Source organism: Carassius gibelio, chromosome A7 (assembly GCF_023724105.1).
Source record: "Carassius gibelio isolate Cgi1373 ecotype wild population from Czech Republic chromosome A7, carGib1.2-hapl.c, whole genome shotgun sequence".
Classification (NCBI taxonomy): Eukaryota; Metazoa; Chordata; class Actinopteri; order Cypriniformes; family Cyprinidae; genus Carassius; species Carassius gibelio.
In genome coordinates this window covers 19672987-19692226 of record NC_068377.1, presented here as the reverse complement: position 1 = coordinate 19692226, position 19240 = coordinate 19672987, and the positions used below count along the sequence as shown (strand labels likewise).

Genomic DNA, 19240 nt, shown 5'->3' with positions numbered 1-19240 from the left:
TTTGTGGGCTTGTAAGGGAACTGATCTCACGCACTGACCCAATTTGAGACGAATGCGTCAGTCGTGCTCAGATGTGCAGCCATCGAGTAGCTAGACTAAGTCTTTCCTGATAAGGAATCTTAAAGAGCTGGAGCAAGATAAGAGAGGTCATTCATCTGGGGTTGGAAGAGCCCAGAGCTATATTACAAGCAGGCAAAGCATAAGACCATGCAGGTGGCTCTGGTCTTAGAAGCAGATATGTAAAGCCCCAGGAGGCTGATGGAAGAAAATCCATCTCTGACTGGTGGCATTGTTTCCAGCCTGAAAACGATTCTCTTCGTGACTGGCTACGGTTGTCTCTGTAACACCAGTAAGACTGAGCGTGTTAGTGCATGACAGTTGTGCTTATATGTAACACAATTACAATGGATGAATGAGAACCAATGAGAACCTGAATAAAATCAGGTTCTAAAAAATTGTGTAAATGAAAAAGCTTCCAGGATCCTGTCAAGAAGTGGGGTGGTTTAATTCACTGTAGCTTCATAAGTGAAATTACGGGTGTTATGAAAACCTCCAAATGCTGCAACTTTTTATTAGAGACAAACTCCTTCATGATGTGTTCATAGGGCTTGTTAAATTATGTGGGTGGTGCTCCAGATGGCCCTGAAAACGCTTTAATGTTAAAACAATGATGTGATTGTGAGCTGGGGCTGTTGTTCCTGTTAGTAATGGGACAGGTGGCACAAGTATGGCGTCTACGTGACTCACATGCAATTTTGTCATCACAATGCTCTTTTATATGACATGGATTTTAATGACTCAATTTGCGCCACACCAGCACTGCCTGTTCTGACCTTCATCGATATAACTTCTGAAATCACTGTCTGTCTGTGAAATATGATAACAGCCTACTAAAGTCCCTGAAAATACAAAAAGTTATTCAGTCGTGGCTAAAAAATGTGCTTGGAGGGGGGAGCGTTTGTTCAAAAATGCGCTTAGGAAAGGGTACAATGCACTCTAAAAACTGCTGGGTTGAAAACAACCCAATTTGGGTTATTTTGACAACCCAGCGCTGGGTCAAAAAGGGACGAACCCAGCGCTGGGTTGTTTTAACCCAACCAGTTGGGTTATCATATTTAACCCAGCCTGCTGGGTTGCCTTTTTTATGGTTTAAAATGACTATATTGCAGGGTTTCAAAAACCAGAGCGGGTGTTTTTTATCACTGTATTTCAGAAGGAAAACTACTGTATTTAGAAAATGTTCGATATCATTTCGCATGTGCTTGATAAGGCAGCGTTTGTGAGCTCAGCACCGCTCTGCAGCCGTTACCGGAGAAACCTACCTCTCCTGCTCTTAGCGCCTCCTGCTGGCAGAAAATAAACTCGCAGAGTGCAGCCATGTGGGGAAACAATGCATTTCTACGTTAAAATTAACCCAAATTGAGCTAGGCATTAAACCTACAAATGTTGTTCATTTTAAATATCACTTTTACACACAAATAATAATTACCAAAAGGAAAATATTTATTAAAAACAAGAGAAAAGTCAAAAAGTAACATGTTAGAAGAAATGCAGAAAAGGATGGCATTAACAGCTACAGAGTTCATAACGCATTGAACATTTGATGAATATAACTTAAGATCAAATTGGACTTTGTTCAATTGTATATATTGTATAAAAATATACGAAAACACATACAATAAATTTACAATTAGTTAGTTTTTTTTCCAACTATTCTGGCATGACAGTACACAAATAAATCACAACATTAACTTTGATATTATAACCTTTAACAGACGCATGTGTGTGTGTGTGTGTGTGTGTGTGTGTGTGTGTGTGTGTGTGTGTGAGAAAGAATGTGAGCAGGTGTATGAATGACAGAGTGTAAACTTTTCTACTAAACAACACAGAAAAAGCATTTAACTTTTTTTTTTTTTAACAAATTATAGACTTACAGTTTGTTTCATAGTCCATGAATACAGATCATGCATCACGGTCAATTTTCATGATCTCTTTAGCATAACTGATGTAATCATAAAGAAACCCCATCAGCACAGCATGTGACATCTTCTACATCATCCAGGGCAGCGTCCTCCTTTAAAACCACCGCTGCATCAGTTTAGGGGAAAGAAGATTCTCCTCTCTGACCAGCATTCATCCCAGTCACCGCCTGTTCTTCATCAGTGGCCTAAGAGAAACACATTTGAAAAAATTAAACATTTAATTAAACTATCCATTTTCAGGTAGAGGTGTATTCACATCCGTAAGGATAGGTAAATAATCGGTTTTAAAGTTTCAACACTTTGTGCGGTTGTTTAATGTCTCAGTCCACCACAGCGCTCCAGGAGGCTATAATGGCAGCACTAGTGTGAGGACAGGCGATATTGTTTGAATAAATATTGCTTTCAGAAAGCTTCTTTACTGAAACATTAAAACAGACATGACATTCACATACCTCACAATATTCATGTACATGGAGGGCTGCTCTTCAAACCGTTAGTACACCAAATAATTAAAATGTTCATAATTTACTCTCCCCATGTTTTTCCAGACTCATACAAACTCTGTTCATTTTTTGGAAAACATATGAATATATTTAATATTCTCTTTTTGTGTCCTCCATTGCTGGTCTGGGAGACCAATATTTTATTTTGAACATACATGTTTGCTATCATATAATTTAAGATGTATTCATATATAAATATCAGAATTTACTTCTACAATAACTCTATATTTATGAAGCTTGAAAATACTGATTATCTAAACTATAAATGGATTAACAAATATTATGAGAAAACTAAAAATATATTAATTTATGTTGTAAAGACAGACAAAAGTCTTATAGGTTTGGAATGACTTGAGGGCAAGTAAATGATTTTTTGTGTGAACTTTACCTCTAAGAGCGAAGACCAAGAATAATGACTCTCCAAATCAGACAACTCCAAAGTTGGTTTGAGTTCTGCAATAAAAAACACAGACATCAATGGTCTTAATGAAATGAGCACATAATCACACTGTTGTTGCATCAAAATGTGAAGTAAACTGGCAGGAGACAACAGAAAAATTTATTTTCTAAAAATCACTTACATAAAATCTCAAGGGAATGATGATCTCCCATGTCTCTTGCTTTTAACATCTACAAAAACAAAAAACAAACATTATTTTACTCTTAGTAAAAAAACAACAACTGATAACATGAAATTATGAAGTTTACTTGCCTTAAACGATCTTTCCCTCTCTTCCAAAGAGGCTGAAAAAACCACCTCCTCACACAAGCAGACTTGTGTGTCCCTAACTCCAGTTAGTTTGAGTTCTGCAAAGAGGGGCATCAATGGTTTCAATAAAATATTAACATATACATACATACATATATAAAATCACACTGTTTTTGCATCAAAATGTGAAGTTAACAGGCAGGACACAACAGAAACATAAATTTTCTAAAAAAAAAAAAAAAAAGTAATAATAATTTAACTTACATCAGTCTCAAAAGAATGAAGTTATCTTGTCTCTGGATTTCAACATCTAAAAAAAACACACACATTATTTTAGTCTTAGTAAAAATAAAGATAACTTGATGTTATTCTGAAGTTTACTCTCCTTAAACCGTCTGTCCCTCTCTTCAGAAGAACACCTCCTCCTCCTCCTCCTCATCCTCACACAGGTCTGTGACTCCTCACACAAACAGCTTCTGTGTCTTTAACTCTCGGCGCGAGGACAATGAAGACAGGAGCTGGACAAGTCTGAAACATTACATGTAAAACATACTTTTAACAGTTACCACTTCAACAGCCTCAAAATAATTATGCTAGTCTTTACTACACAATGCCGTTTCCTTTAGGAGACAAACATACATTCAGTTTAACCGCGAAAAAAAAAGACAAATTCACATGAGCGTAACCGTGACCATAACCGTCTGTTAACGCCTCAAAGAGAACAGATAATGTAAAATCTTATGTAAATATGACAAAATACATTCACAGACGTTATATTAAAAGTACATCCTCCGTTCAGTAACGTTACATGAGGCAGTTAAGACCTCCGTGTCCGAGGCGAAAACCGCGTCCGTTTTTTTTTATATAACGTTAGATATAACGTTAAGCTCCTTTGTTTCCGCCTTTCATAAAACCTTCCGCCTTTCATACAACCGGGTAAACAATAAAAGATAACTTTACATTTTGAATATTTAACGTTACTTACCATAGTCTTTCACTCACTTCTCGCTTCTATCACGCTGAGAAAATGGCGGCTGCTCGCACTGGAGACTGGAGAGACGTACGATTTTGACGTGACGTGCGTGCTCTCCTTCACGTCCGCGTCCTCAACCCACCCCCGCTGGGTTAAAAAAGATAGTTATTTTCAACCCAAACTTGGGTTAAAACATCCCAAAGTCCTATCCAACGGCCTCAACCCAGCAGTTGGGTTGAAAAAACAACCCAGCGTTTTTTAGAGTGTGGTGACAACTAAAATAGCATTCTATTACAGCTAGAAATTAACTTTATTGAAAAGTGGTATTAAATACCATTGTCAAATTCTGAAAGTTTCTTAAGCTATTTGAGGTGAACCAAATTAAAGGGATATTCCACCTGTTTTCACTTTAGATGAATAATAAAGAAAAATAACATATCTTGGAGTCCATATAATGGGACCCCTTAAGCTGTGATGTAAATAAGTTAACGTGACAGTAATCCATCAGTTTGTTCAGGTCTTTTAAATTGTCTCCAGACAAAAAATAGGCGTCAAATTATTTTTTTATGTGCCACAGAATAAACATGTTTTATTTATTTATTTGTTTTTAAACACCTAAATATTTCAGTCAAACTGTCATTATGCCCCCCCCCCCCCCCCTTCCTTTGCAGCATCAACATTTTAATCCATCTAGTAGATGTCCTGGGAACTAAGGTTCATTTAAAGTGGGAACTACACATATTTTCCAACTTGAGAATACAGTCACAAAGAACTGTTTATCACACAGAGTCGGTGCCAATATCATGTACAATGTCAGCATCAGTTGGCCATTGAGTGTAGTAAAAAACAAAACAAAAAACAGACTGCAACTGACCTTACAAATATGGGCTAATATACCACACACTTAGAAGTGCTGCAGGGAAATCAAATTTCATGAACATTTCAGTGGCCAATTTTCATAAACAAGGCTTACTTAAAGTTTACAGAAAAAACAAACAAACAACAAATCAAAATCATTAGTTAAATATAATGTAAAATTATAGTAAAATACTTTATAATCATAAGAAGGGTTGAGCAACTTATCCCAGGACCTTTGGCATTTTTCAAAGAATAACTGAAACTGTTTTATTTGAACGTACAAAGTCAATTACAAAAACCGGAACACTAAAATCCAGCAACAAGGCATTCAATTTGGTCAGGTCAGTTATATATTAGGGGTGGGAATCTATGTGTATCTCACGATTCAATTTGATTATGATTCAGAGGCCCTCGATTCGATTACGATTAACAATGCATCATAAAGTTGTCATACATCCTGTACATCTATTAGGGGTGGGAATCTTCAGGCACTTCACGATCCGATCTGATTCCGATTCTGGGAGTCGCGATCCAATTCCAAAACGATTCTTGATCTACATTTTTTACCCAATTAATTCTTCTGCTGTGCTAATACATCTTTAAAACTTCTTAGATAAAATTGCATTCATATGCTTATTGTTTATAGTTGGAATATCTGTATGAAATTACTTCCATCTTAAAAATAGGAGTGTGAATCTTCACTGGTTTCACAATTCAGTTCAATTACGATTATCATTATCAACTCAAAATCACAATGCGTCACATTCTCAGTTTTCAATATTACGGCACATAGCTACATTTTCATATAAATTTTATAGCAAAAAATTTTTGTGCAAAATTAACTTTGTAATTATTATTATTATTATTATATAAGCAGATTAGGCTATTTTTTAAAATATTAAAATAAGTGTTCTTTAAGTGTCAGAAAGTTTACAGACAATAGTTGAGGATTTTTCTTTTTTCCTCAACATTATTGTAGTTTGATTATTACTGATGAGATCATAGACGCTGGCAGCTTTAACAGGTTGCTTTCACGCACAGATCTATTTCGATATATATACTTTTAAGTATACTTTAAGTATAACAGTAGCAAACTTTGAGTACAAAACTAGTTTACATCTATGTTTGTAGTTTGTACTGCAATTATACTAAAACTGAACTTAAAGGTACACTGATAGATTACTAATTAAATACTTTGTACACTTGGAAGTATAGTCTCAGTATACTGCAAGTAAACTCATAAGTTTTCATTAAGTGAACTTTACATCATACTTTAAGTATACTACTATGTCCCTATTTGGGTTTTAATTTGCATATGTTTTGTTGTATGAATATCTGAACATACAAAACATCAAAAGAAAGAACAGGGTATCTGCATGTAAACAAAAACATTTTATTCTAGCTTCATGCAATCTTTTTTTAAACACTTTAATGTGGAGAAGTTTAATAAAAAATAAAGAAATAACATTTTGAACAAAAAGCTGAAAAAAGACTATAAACTGGAATCAGAATGATAATCAAAACGTAGATGGAGTCGATCAACAGCCCAAAGCTTGACTGTAATTATCACTTCTTCATTGGTCGACTTTTTATTCCATAACGTTACAGTTTTTAATACTGTTTCATGTCAGATGATCGGGTTAGATTACACACGTCTTAGTATCTGGTGTTTCTTATTTTCTTCTTCACTTGTGTATTTTTTTAGAAATTCTGTGCAGAAGCGCCCTCTAACGAATAACAATGAAAACACGGATTCTAGGAGTATAGCTCAAATATATTTAGTATTTTTGTAATTATACTTAAATGTCATTTTAAGTATATTTCTGAGGAGTACATAAAAAGTAGGGGTGCTCCGATCACGATCGGCCGATCGTTAATGCACATCTCATCAGTAAAGCTGGTTTTCTAATCAGCTGTTAATTCCATCAGGTGCGTGATTTCACATAGAGCAGCTGTTACTACACAGAGCCGTTGTTAACTGAGAAGATGGGCCAATAAACGCTGAAAATAAACGTGATTTGCGCATCTTCTCTATTAACAACGGCTCTGTGTAGTAACAGCTGCTCTATGTGAAATCACGCACCTGATGGAATTAACCGCTGATTAGAAAACCGGCTTTACTGAGGAGATACGCATAACGATCGGCCGATCGTGATCGGAGCACCTCTAATAAAAAGTAAACTAAAAGCGTATACTTTCCTATTTTTAGTTTAAAAGAAGTATACTAATAGCACACTTGAATAAGGGAAGGCAGAAACAAAGTAGTTTCGCTTTTTCATCGAAAAAGCCAGCGTAGAGTGCGCCACGTCCAGTTTGAGTGAGCAGAGTCGGGCGGCTTGAGATCGGCGGGGCTAGCGGATTCTACAAAGAGCGTACCATGGTCTTGCAGCAACCACATGTGACGACCCCGGGCTGGACGCCGCCTCCATGGTGAAAGCCAATTCAGCGATCCACAGAACAAAGTTGATGTATTTCCTCAGCAACCAGCAAGGATCAGCTCCAGGCATGACGACATCTATACGACAACAATATTACAACGAGAATAAAAAGGTACGCCTTCTTTCTTTGCGTGAACATCTGGGCAACATTATGCAAATATTATAGATATGTGGGGGGCGTGGACGAGTCTCAACTTTTATAAAGAATATCTCTTTGGATTTTTAGACTTTAGTGTTTGAAACTTTACAGATCTTCTTTATTCACCAAGAGCTTGTAACCCTCCAAAGAGAAAGGAAAAATTGAAATCGCATCATATGACCCCTTTAAGCAAATTGCAGCATCTATACTAGTCCACGTTCAGCTAAGTGACAAATTCAAAAATAAAATAAAACAAAAAAATATATATATTTCATTCACGGGGATGAACACAGAAACTAGCTTCATTATAAAGCCTCTTATTTAATTGATGTCAACTGTCTCTAGGCTGGAATACCCTACACAATTTTTGCCCTAGTTTTCCATCAAGTTACAGCCTAGAGAAGTTGATGCTATAGTTGCCAAAGGTCAGAGCCAGTCTGTAGATTTAATCTAGCACTTTATTTTACAGTCCTGTTCCCCATGTACATACTATGTACTTATTATAGTAATTACAATAACTATGTAATAACTAGGTACTACCCCTGAAACTACCCCTAAACCTAACCCTACCCCATGTAGTTACCTTGTATTACCAGAACTTTCTTAGATAAATACACTGTAAGTACACTATAAGTAAGTACATGTACTGTAAAATAAAGTGCAACCGACAAATTTAATAGAAAATCACGCAGTGTATGATGATCACAGACACAATTTTTTTAGCTTTAGACTTTCATCCATCCAGTCGTCGGAGATCAAAGATGTTTTTTATATTTTCAGCAGGTTGTAGAACACATATTCATTTGATTTCACGTGTTTTCTAGCAACAATGCACACATTTATGGATGAGTTTGTTGTGATCAGAACAACTTGAAGGCCTGGTAGTGTATGATGTAAATACTTGTAAATAGTCACAAAGGAAAACTGGCCATCATACACTAAACCACTGAGGATCACATCATACACTGGTAATAAAAATCTGTTCAAGTTTAAAAAGTCATTAGTAATTAACAGTAATTATTTCCCACATCCAAGTTCCAGGTTATAATATGCAAAAGTCTAAACATTAATCTTGTTTAACCTAAGCTTATGACCTCCTAAAGCACTAACCAGAGATATTTTTGTTTTTCACATTTGTCAGTAATTGTTCAGACACAAACAGCATGAGTCCTTGAACATACAAAAATCACTTTGCAAACACACAGCAAAATTTGTTTTTTTATTTTAAACCTAAATGTATTTATCAGTTATTCCACGGTCCCCTCTCCATCGCAGGGTGAGTCAAATGCTTAAAGGGTTAGTTCATCCAAACATTTACAGTGTGTTTTACTCACCCCAGAGGCATCCTAGATGAGGGAGTTTTTATTATGGATGGGCGCTTTTTATTTAACTTCTTTTGGACTGAAGGACTGTTACACCCGCTGACTGCAATGATAGAGCTTGAAATAGCCGGGAAAACTTTTAATATAACTCTGAGTCATATACACCTGGATGCCTCAGGGGTGAGTAAGACACACCCTCATTTTCATTTTTGGGTGAACTAATCCTTTCAGTCTTCAAATATGTGTTGTCATATTATAAATTTTGTTGAAGGTTGTGTACAAACAAGGAGTGGCTCAACTTACCCGCAGGCTCGAATCACCCCGCTCTCCCTATAATGATATGATGGGTTCACGACATGCCGCTTGAACTGAAGGGCTTAGAGCGATCACTTATGACACTTTAAAGAGTGCCAAAATGGTATTTATTGTTTGAATTGCGTTGTGAATTTGGCAGAAGCTGAAACTTTGTTTATTTAAAGCTAACCGAGCACAAATCTTAATGCCAGTGGACGGCAAGTGCACAACAAATAATATGATGCTCACACTTTCATCTTGAAGCCATATTAGTATTGATTATAAACGAGAATTGTTATCGATATTGCTAATGTTCAAACCGCTGACAGCAAAAGCTGTTGTAGTTTGTTCAAGCAGACACTGTTTTTCTGCACTTTTACTGCACACGTCTCCATCATTTTCCATCTCTGGAGCAACTGAGCTGCAGGAGTTTCGTCAGCGCTGCTGTTCGGCTGAGATGAACACGGTCTCTCTCTCTCTCTCTCTCTTTTTTTGTTTTGTTGACATGATGGTTTTAGATCATTAAAACTACTGGATTTTGGCAGAAACTATGTTAAACTTTGTAAATGTTTGGTTACGTGGTAAATATCATTGTTAGTTGGAATCGGTAACATCCACCATTTTGTGACTCAAAACAGTTACTAGACCTACATTATTCCTGTTAATAAATGTTAGGCATAAAACATTTTTCCTCAATCTGATTGATAGAGGTATGAAATTTACAAGTAAAAGTAGAGGATTATGGTTTGGCTGCCATCTAGTGGTTCATAAAGAGACTGACACTTAGGGGCTAACCGAGAATAAAACCAAGCCAATTGAACGACAGAAATCAGACACTGAGCTGTCTGATATGAAAGAAACAAAAATACAGGGATCTGTTTTATTCCACACCCTTAGGAAAGAATAACATTTTAAATTATGTATGCTAACAAATAGAAGATATGTACTCCAGTTAATTTCCTTTGATGTGAGGAAATGTCTCATCTGTAAATTTCTAAGTGCACAAATATTCTTTGAACGAGATGGTATGATGCAACATCTACATAATTTTTTTTTAATGCCAAAAATCATTAGGATATTATGCAAAGATCATGTTTCATTAAGATATTTTGTAAACTTCCTGCCATAAATATATCAAAACTTAATTTTTGCTTTGCTAAGAATTCACTTGGACAACTTTAAAAGTGATTTTCTCAGTATTTTTTATTTTTTTTGCACCCTCAGATTCCAGATTTTCAAATAGCTGTATCTCGGTCAAATATTATCCGATCATAATTAACCATACATCAATGGAAAGCTTATTTATTGATGTATAAACCTCAATTTCGAATTCAATTTCTCGAAAACGTAATGACATGTAATAACAATTGTGATTCAGGTTCACAAATATTCATTTTCTTTAAACAAGGTGGTATTATTAAACTTCTACGTTTCATGTAACCTGATGAATTGGTTTTATTCCTGTCCTCCAGGTAAAGTGCCAGAGATTGTGATTCACACTGAGGATGTCCACTGGGAGCTTCGAACCAGTGCCAAACAAGATCAGGCCCTCGTCACCACCACCACAGAAAGACACGCCGTCTGCCGTTCACCTTAAAACCATTCAGACTAAAAACACCAACAACAGTGACTCATTACATCATCATGTCACCGAAACCCATGAAAGCAGATATGATAACAGTTTCAGCTTTTTAATAATCACACAGAAAAACATTGCCACAAGCAAAAATCCCCTGGAAACTGGTGCCTGGTGCAACTCATCAACCCTTGTGTCATGTACGTGAAGATAAATGCAGCGTTTATCTCTTCACATGTCTCCCCTTACAGTTGCAGTTTCTGCTCATTTCACACTTTTATTGTTACACACCTCATTGTTTAATCATTCATAAATTTTATTCTACAGTTTTTTCAGGCTCTATTTTTTTTTCAAACTCCCACAATACTCCCAAATTTGGCCCCTTTGTTTTGGTTTCTTGATCAAATGACCAAAGAGACATAGTGTGTACTATTAAGTAGACATGCTTTACAATATTAATTATTCATTAACATGCCCTTTAAGAATCCCAAAGGTTACTGGGGTCAAGTCAGTGACACATCTAAAAGAGAATCTAGAGCCGGTGATCCGTCATCTCTGTGGAAACCACAGCAGTCTGATTCTCTGAGGAGAGTTGTTGCTTGGGGATGAAGCTTTGGGACAAAAGACTAGCTGCGGATGCTGCTCTCGAAGGGAAGTGAACACGATCCGAACTGAGGTGGAAATAAATAAATACAACATGTTCAACATGGTCTAGGGTCCTTGTAAATAATAATGTTATATAAATACCAAATATTACATTTTCATTTAATATCAGGACAATCCGCATGCATTTTATTCAACACATTTGAGTCTGGTTCCCTGCTCGTGGTGAAATACTGCCTGTGAAGAACTGAAACAAAGTGATTGAGTTTGAGAAGACAGCTGAAATATGAGCTCTCTCTACGAGCCGCCATAGGCATTTTTCCTGCTCCAAATCCATCTTAAAAGAAGGGATGATGACGTATGAGAAGGAATGGTAGCAATTAACTTCCCCTAAAAATAAAACCACAAGTTTAAATGCAATTGAATTTAATATATATATTTATACAGGATGAATTTTACACATGTATGCTGTTACCATTCATAAAACAATACCAAAAGGTAAAAAAAAAACGCACTTAAATTAAAGTGTTTCAGGCATAATAAATAACCATTAATCCGGCATTTCCTTGGCTTCAGCTCCCGTTAGATTAATTATGAAATATGGTTCACTGGCACCTAAATATTTGAGTAGATCCCAGTCTGAATAATGGCACCAGTCATAATTTGCACATAAATTGCTCTTTTGGTGAACCCACTGTCCCCCAATAAAAAGCTTGACATTTTAAGAAACGACTGGTAGCAACATTTAGAACATTCCGTAAAATTGCCATTAAAATAGATCGACTACACCACTTATCATTACTACACTTCTCACTCATTTCTCCTCATACACAAACCGGCCGTCTGAATGAAACCCCACCGATTCACGGGAGCACCACTGAGCTTCGGCCACACACGCAGGGGTTTAAGTCTTTCCGGGGCAGAGTTTCCCACCCGCTTTTAAACAGACATATGGGACACCCACGTAGTAATAGTCCTGAGTTTTAGCTGCAACCGTTCCCAACGCCTGCTACAGGATGAGTCTCTGGCCCAGAATTTTGCGGTTAATCTCAGCCAAGGCCACTGAGAACACAAAAGCCTTCTCATCGGAGAGGTTGGCGTAAATGTCTACCTCCTTTTCTTGTTTCTCTGTGAAAGAAAAGAAAAGAAATGATGACCCGGCAATGATTTATTCAGCAGAGAGTAAAGAAAGAACCATGTGCGTAAATCATTAATCCACAATATGAAAGCTGTACGCTTGAAAACAGTACAATGAAGCACATGCCACCCTGATGGCTGCAGAATACTGAAGATTTCTTTGTGTCCATGGAGATATGGTCATATAATAATAAAAAAAGCTTTATCTAAAACATACTAGGGTTGCTCAACAGAGTGTTTTATTTAATAGGAGACAGTATTTGGTTTACAGCTAGATGTGACTATAAGTGAAGACAGATGCAGTAAGTTCAGCGGTTGCTCACCAAAGAGGGGCTTTTATTCTAAATGCAAATATTAATAAACAGAAATCTCTAGGGGGAGTGTGAAATCAGAGAGGTGCATGATGGGAGTGAAGGTCAGTTTGAAGATAGTAGTGCTAGGTAGATCTTGGTAAGTTTACAGTATCTGGACTCAATCAACACCATCAAATGCGAACAGTATTGTTTCGTACATACCTCCTCTTGGCCAGATGCTTCAGACGTGAGAACATACGTCAAAGTCTTTCATTTCCTAGTATTACAGCAACTTCTCGAAAATATTTCTTAATGCCTAAGACATTTGAAAGGCTCTTAAATGTTCCTCTTTAAGTTTTTGCTCATTTACTGTTTGATCCATCAGGCATTTAAACTATAAAAATAAAGCATTAAGAATAAATGTCACAAAAAAAAAAGTTGTTCGCAAACGCAGGAAAGAAAGCTGTAATCAAACATTATTCACAAGAGCCCTTCAAAAACACACTCACTCCGAATGCTTTCATTGAGATGAACAAGCAAACATCGACTAAAGCACCTTTCAAAGCAACAACCTTTTTTTGTCAGCTTAACGGATCACATTTGTTTATATTCATATTCTAATATTCAAAGAAATTTGCTGGTTTCACTTATATTAGTCGCTATCTGAGCATATCCATTCTAAAACATATTCCAACATACATTCCAAGAAAACTGTAGTATTATTATTATTGTAGACAATTAAATGGACATTATTGGAAATGCAAATGAAAAAAAAAAAGAACAGTAAAAAACAAAAACCCTGGATTTCTAGATTTCTTTAACTTAATGTTTATAGTGACCATAAATCTATAATGATTATTTTCCTCCAGACACGTGGGAGCAGCACATTACCTTTTTCTTCCTCCTGCTTCTTCAGCCCAACAGTTTTGGGTCTGCCTCGTCCTCTGCGAATGGGATCTGACTGACTGCTGGAACGGGGTCCTCTCCTGTTTTCCATATCACTGGTAGAGGTTAAGTTGATCTTCTCTTTTCTGATTCTTTCTGTTCGTCTTCTCTTTGCCTCCACATTGTCTGAAACACAATCAAAAGGTTAGATTATACAGTATTTGGTGTTGATGCAAAAGAGGGTCCGTGAGTCCACATGCAAATCAGCAAATGATGTAACAAGCACAGCAGAGCATATGCAGAGCTACACTCCGAGAATTAAAGCCTTGTTCCTAAAGATAGTATAGGCCTGCACCTATCTGAGGGAGTTTATTTATAGGACTCTTCAGGCGTTGAGTAAACGTAATTAGTAACTGACGAGATAATATTATCTTAAAGAGAGATAATATGAGTGACTAGACAGGATAATAATAATAAATTGAAAGCTTTTTAAAGAGAAAAAGAAATAGACAAAGATTTTGAACAGTTGTATACATAATCTGTCAAAGATAAAAATACGTAAAAATAAATTATAGGTTTTTTTAATTATCAAATTTTTTTGCTCTAAATATATATGAATGTGTAAAGTAAGTTGTATATATTAGGCACTGTGTCTTTTCCCAGCATTTTATGTTGATTATGTTTATTACATAACTGTTTATTACATATGTTCCATTTTTTTCACATCGTTCACGTTTATTTTGGTGTGACATATTCATTTTAATACATATACTTTATGTAGCCTCTCAATTAATATGAGTTAATTAATGCTACATTTTTAATAATTTAAAAAACATGATGTTTTAAGTATTTTTAGATGAAGTACACCATGCCAATTTTCCAAAAATAATTTTATTATCACATATATTTACAATAATCGAGCACTTGAATGATTTAATAATCTTGGTGTAACTCAATTCTCTATTGGCAACACATTCTGTCCCCACCAGATTGTTAAATATTTATATAATCAAGTCGTTCCACGGCAGCCATTTGATTGTAACGGCTGTGATAAGATCTCTCCAGGCCTGCTGTATGTCTGCAGGTCGACTCGGGAATAACCTGCACTAACACCAGGAGCTCTGTTCTACAGCTAATTAACACGGCGTCACTCCTTCACAACATGACACAATCATGAAGACGGGGTTGCATCATGTGGGAATATTATTGTAACATATCTGGAAAGCTTTGCTGTAAATGAGGTCAGATATTCTTGCCACATTTGTCTTGTTTCATGTTGACACCATTTCACAAGTAAATGTCTTATGTAGGTTTTCATTTAATATTTTATCTGAATTAAAATTCCCTTTCCAAGAAGCAAACAAAGCAAGGATAGTCAGGGCGATCTAATTAAGTCTGTCCTGTTTCAGATTGAGCACATTATTTTTAGCAGAGTGCAGGGTAAGACCTGAATGAATATTACTGCTAAAATAGACATATTTTTCTCTTAAAAGGCTACACTCTTCATATAACATAAATGGGATCTCACACCCTCCACATATTAACAAATTCATTCCTTACGTAACTTGTAGAAAGATCACTATTATTTGTACAAATATATATATATATATATATATATATATATATATATATATATATATATATATATATATATATATATATAGTAAGAATGTGGAGAAGTGAGAAAATCAATGTATACATTACAGCGCTGTAAAACATTCAATCAAAGATGATTTGTGCGGAGCATTCCAGTCATAACTCAATGTGACAATCACACACTGTCTGCGCCACCAAAAAACACACACACCAGCTGTTTTAAAACTTCAGCATGCTTTAGACTATGACCATTTATTATGCACACAGTGAGGGGTTGTTTTCTAGGTTATACAATACTTACTGACCTAAAACCTGACTTTAGTGCTTAAAAATGCTGTATGCAGAATTGACACCGAGTGGTTGAACTGCAGTCCAAATTCTTAATATTGGAGGGGGTTTTTTTTCACCCGGCCCCTCCTTCTCAGACTTGACGCACACACATTCATTTGAAACCACAAGTTCACCAATTAGCTGTAAAAAAAAACCTGCACACTGAAATGTGCTCACATGCCCTAGCTGTGAAGTCGTCACATGTTTACCCAAGTTGGCCTCTCATCACTTATATAACACACTTTTAACATTTTCTACAGATGACATTTAGTGACATAACTTAAAAAAAAATTACAACAAAATTCCAGTTCAGCTTTTACCAATTTATTTTGTATCATTTCATCTTCAGGAGATTTAATAAATGACTTGATGTATCATAAAAATTAGTAAATTGAAATACTGACTAGTCTCTAGATAAGACACTGGCGAGAGGGTGGAGAGAGAGAGAGAGAGAGAGAGAGAGAGAGAGAGAGAGAGAGAGGCATTAGTTTGCCCTTCCCCCTTCTCTCTAAGCACTTCTCATTCAAGCACACAGCCATCACTGTGCCACTCATCTCTGTATTCTCAACACATCTTGCTGACTGGAAACTTGCCTGCTATTTATTTTCATTCACTATCCCAGAGTCCAACACATACCAATACTATATCAAATACAACCGTTTTTATTTTTTCAGTCAACATGACTCATGAGTAAAGCCAGAAGACACGGGCGAATTATGGCTGACTCATATGGGAAGACATTAAAGGGATGAAATTAAAGTGTTTTCATTTTCAGTGGGACAGAAAAGTTTGCTAATCAAGACCTGAAACTGTAATAATTTTAAGCAGTCACTTTCCAGATCAATAGTCACCTTGAATCTTGATGAAGGCCACTTGAGAAATAATTTAACAGCACGTACTTTAGCATAACATAATATAGCAGTGGATACATGGGGTTTTCATTTGCATAAAACACATAAATGCTGCACAATTTACCCATTACTGGAGACCTCTCATTTAATTTGGCATTGAGAAGCTTCCGGCTTATGAAGACGTAGCCACAATGACAGGATTTACAAGCCACAGGAATCTGAAAGAGACAGAAGAGCTCAGTGAACTTCACTACACACTGAAATTCATCTTAAATAAATATTTTCACAGCACTGAGGAATCAATATCGCACATTTAGAGGGGTAAAGATTATTAAAAAAATGATACTGACTCTATGGTAAACAGGAAACAACACCCTGATAGTTTTCTGCTCAACTGATACATGATACAGTGACAGAAAATATAGTCTCATCAAATCATCTGCAATGTTCAATAGCAAAACAAACAATGATAATTGATCGTTTATACATCAAAACTAGATTGAATGTATCATTTGATCATTATTAGAAGATGCTGGAGCCTTTAGATAAGATCATGCAGATTTAAAAGCACTGTAATCGCAGAGATCACCGTATTAGTGATATTTAAAAAGAGACTGCATGTAACATATGCAATTTCAAGGTTTCAATTTCAATATCCCTTTACAGCCGTCCACGTTTACATTGCCAAACTAAAATGGAAACAAAACTCGGTGTCTTATTATGTGATGAGATCAGTGTTGGGTGTAACGCGTTACAAAGTAACGCGTTACTGTAATAATATTACTTTTTTCAGTAACTAGTAGTGTAAGGCATTACTCGTCTGAAAATGGTAATATTATTACAGTTTTCCCAAGCTAGTTACTTGCGTTACATTTGCCAGTAGCACCTTCATCACACACACAAGGAACACAACACAGAGAACAGAAGGGAAGGGAAGGAGGGCGTGAATGGAACAGTGATTGGTCTGGGTTTGGCACGAGGTATCATTTACCATCACTGATTGGTCGACAGCCGGCAGCAGAGCGGCACGCTCAGACAGATGGGGAAAAATGGAAGCGTCAACAATGGCAAGCTCTTTTTCAGAGGAAGGTTCCCAGCAACAGAAAGCTAGTTTCGACGGGTGGAGATTCAGTAATTATTTTGTAGGAGTGCTCCGATCACGATCGGCCGCTCGTTAATGCGCATCTCAGTAAAGCCGGTTCTTTAATCAGCGGTTTATTCCATCAGGTGCGTGAACCATATGTTCATACAACCGTGCCAATAAACGCTGAAAATGAACTGGATTTGCGCATCTTCTCAGTTAATAACGGCTCTGTGTAGTAACAGCTGCTCTATGTGAAATCACGCACCTGATGGAATTAACCGCTGATTAGAGAACAGGTGTACTGACGAGCAGTAATATAAGTGAGTTGTGTAAACAGTGATTTATGTGACTTCAATTATTTCTTATTAAACTGAAATCGAAAAGTAAAAAGTATTTTTTGGAAAAACCACATCCTAGTGTTAGTCTTCATATGCTGATGAATAGTGTTAACACGGATATAGAAAAATAAGGAGTGCAAGAGATTGATTCCTAATGTCAGTTTATTTTTAATTAATACTATAGTAGTTCGGTTCCCTTTACATCTTTAACTACCCGTTAATTTATCAATTGAATGGGTGACCTATCCTCATTAATAGAGCAAACATTTGTCCCCCCTGAGAGAATTGGCAGGAGCCGCCACTGATAAAGACCCTAAAGAACACTCCTCCTTTGTATGTTCTCCCTCCATCTGATGCATCTCAGGCAATCATAGAGTAATTAAGAAAAAAAGATGTAACTAGTAATATAACTAGTAATATAACTAGTTACTTTCTCCAGGGAGTAATAAAGTAAAGTAAGGCATTACTATTTTTGAGAGTAATATGTAATATGTAATATATTACTTTTTTGAGTAACTAGCCCCAACACTGGATGAGATACATAATATCACTTCAACAGAATCGAGAAAATGTGTAATACATGTTTCACATCACGTAGCAACGTTGTTTGTAACCCACACAGACATAATAAATAGCTTTACCTTACTGAAGCACACACACATTATACTAAACAGAACAATCCGGCGATTCAAAACTTGAGAAAATAAAACACAAATATGTATCATTCATTATCAAACAACCCCTCACCTGTTGGTCACACTCCGGGCATGATTTGGTGGCCATTTTTACTTTCTTCACTTTGTTTGTAGACATATTTTTAACGACGAGCTTCAATAATATCCCTCGAGCTGTAAACCGTGCAGCTGCACTAACACACACAGAAAAGTGCAGCTGATCGGGTTCCCGGGGCTCAGACAAACACACAAGTCGATGGACCATCAACCACACTGTACAGACTGCGCATGCGCACTGTAGAGCTGTGATGGGTCCTGGCTGTCAGATCACGTGACCCACAGCTAACAATGGTAAGACTGGGCCAATTTTTTTGTCTACACACTCTAAAGTTGATGACTGGGTGTCACAAAAGCATCTCTGAGAGAGCGAACGGCGATAATAAACAGTCTGCTGGCCAGATATTTCACGGAGCATGCGCACTACAGCACGATATTCATTCACATTGGTGAAGAACAATAAGTGCTGATGGAGGTGAAATAGATATGGTGGTTGAGACCTATTATAGGCTTAGCAGATGGTTTTGTATGATTGGCTTAGAATATAAACACATATTCTTACACGTCCTCTGCTTTTTTATGCCCCAGCCCAGTTAAC

The 19240-nt window shown here is 36.5% G+C and overlaps 1 protein-coding gene and 1 long non-coding RNA gene across 2 annotated transcripts; both read right to left on the bottom strand.

The window, feature by feature from the left end:
* Positions 1-1886: 1886 nt before the first annotated feature.
* LOC128016744 (uncharacterized) lies at positions 1887-3204 on the bottom strand. Its single transcript, XR_008184272.1, has 3 exons — positions 3067-3204; positions 2874-2938; positions 1887-2167 (listed from the first exon to the last, which is right to left on the bottom strand). It is a non-coding gene; the product is annotated as an uncharacterized LOC128016744 (long non-coding RNA).
* An 8602-nt stretch (positions 3205-11806) lies between these two features.
* LOC128016740 (UPF0547 protein C16orf87 homolog) lies at positions 11807-18945 on the bottom strand. The gene is made up of 4 exons (XM_052601453.1): positions 18659-18945; positions 16614-16707; positions 13719-13898; positions 11807-12525 (listed from the first exon to the last, which is right to left on the bottom strand). The coding sequence occupies exons 1-4, from the start codon at positions 18848-18850 to the stop codon at positions 12407-12409; spliced, it is 585 nt and encodes a 194-aa protein (XP_052457413.1). The 5' UTR covers positions 18851-18945; the 3' UTR covers positions 11807-12406.
* Positions 18946-19240: the final 295 nt, after the last annotated feature.